The sequence below is a fragment of the Triticum dicoccoides genome, chromosome 7A, assembly GCF_002162155.2.
Source record: "Triticum dicoccoides isolate Atlit2015 ecotype Zavitan chromosome 7A, WEW_v2.0, whole genome shotgun sequence".
Classification (NCBI taxonomy): domain Eukaryota; kingdom Viridiplantae; phylum Streptophyta; class Magnoliopsida; order Poales; family Poaceae; genus Triticum; species Triticum dicoccoides.
This window is the reverse complement of record NC_041392.1, coordinates 738,060,622-738,062,197: the sequence shown is the minus strand read 5'-3', so window position 1 is coordinate 738,062,197 and position 1,576 is coordinate 738,060,622. Positions and strand designations below refer to the sequence as shown.

Here is a 1,576-nt window from a genome sequence, read left to right as displayed (position 1 = left end):
CGCCCAGCCGGCCGAGTCCCCCGCCGCCCCACCGCCCAGCAGCGCCTCGCTCCCTCCCGCCCGCCCTGGCGCGGCCAGTCCCGCCGCCCGCAGCGACCCCGGCGACCGGTCCATAGGCAGGTACCTAGCCACCGCCCCTCTGCTTCCCCTCCCCCTTCCTCCTGCATCCTCTGCCCGTTCAATTTCTGTTTTCCCAGCGGCGGCGGTGGTGACGATGTAGCCGTTCTCGGGGCGCTGCCACGGCGGGCCGAGCACGGGGCCGGCGGTGGCGAGCACGGTGACGGCGGCGGCGGTGGTGGACTGGCCGGGCTCGAGGTAGGTGACGTGGGTGAAGGGGAGGGCGGAGAGGATTGCGCGCGCGTTGGGCGTGGCAATGATGGGGAGGCCGGGGCGGATGGCGGCCAGCTGGGTGAGGGTGTGGAGGTGGCAGTGGTCGTCCAGGCTCTGGGTGATGAGCAGCAGGTCGACGCTGGTGAGGACGCCGGCGTTTGGCTGGGACTTGGGGAGGCTCTTCTTGGTGGCGTCGAAGAGCCAGGGGATGCCGAAGTTGAGGTTGCCGACGAGGATGGGGTCGACGAGGACGCGGAAGCCGTCGGGCAGCTCCCACAGCCAGCCGTTGAACTCGAGGTAGGTGAGCATCACCGCCGTCGGAGACGTCGTCGAGGTCGTTGTTGTTGCGGGTGTGGTGGTGGAGGAAGAGTCGCTGCTGGTGATGCTGCTTCTTCTGATTCTGGTGGTGGCGTGGTGGACAATAACTGGCGGTGGCCGACGGTGAGACCACCGTCGTTAGGAGGTGATGGAGGGATGGAGGATCTTGAGGAGGAGGCCGGCCATGGCCACGGGTGCTCTCTGGATCTGCTGCACTACTCTCTCGTCCCCAAGAATGGTTTGGTTGGTGTAGTAAAGGCCACTTGTACGCCTCCGCCTCCCTCCAACGGCTCGGCTCGGCTTTCTCTCCAAAAATCAAGCTAACAATCTGACATCCACCACGTTCGGCATGACACGTTGTGCATCTATTTACTCAAATTAATGTTGTCTAGTATATGTCTGCAATATATGCTGATGGTGGATAATGTTGTCCAGTACGAGCCTCCTCTGCAGCAGAGCTCCGGCTGTGTTGGTAGTCACACCGTGGCACTGGTGTGGCTGAGTTTCTGCTATGGCTACAACCCCTCTTGGTGAGATCCTCCTTTCCACTCTCTGTTCTCTCTATGATCTAGCCCTAGTTCATGTTTTAGATGCTTTGGTAGTCCTGCTAGTTCTGGTTGTATGTTCCAGATGAGCATCAATTAATTTTGGTGCTCTCTGTGATAGCTATATCTTGATCTAGGGTTGCCAGTTGCTGTGCTCTAGGTCATTTGTTATGGCTCTCTGTGGTGGTCATCTTGCTCACTGAACTTGCTGCATACATGCTCCTGTGGGTGCTGTTGGCTATCTAAGTGTGTGTGTAATTTAACTTATTCTAGGGTTCTGGGCTGTTAACTTAACTTAGCTATTGGATTTTCTAACTAGTTTTAGTTGCTCAAATGCATAGGTACACCTGTGCATTTGTGGTGGCTTTAACTGGGTAAAATCC

The 1,576-nt window shown here is 58.2% G+C and overlaps 1 protein-coding gene across 1 annotated transcript in view; it reads right to left on the bottom strand.

Moving 5' to 3' along the window:
* The window catches only part of LOC119334141, a 3,066-nt gene extending 2,427 nt beyond the window's left edge, over positions 1 to 639 (bottom strand). The window contains exon 1 of the mRNA XM_037606774.1: positions 4 to 639. Coding sequence (XP_037462671.1) covers positions 4 to 639 — 636 coding nt within the window. The remainder of the gene's footprint in view (positions 1 to 3) is intronic.
* Positions 640 to 1,576: the final 937 nt, after the last annotated feature.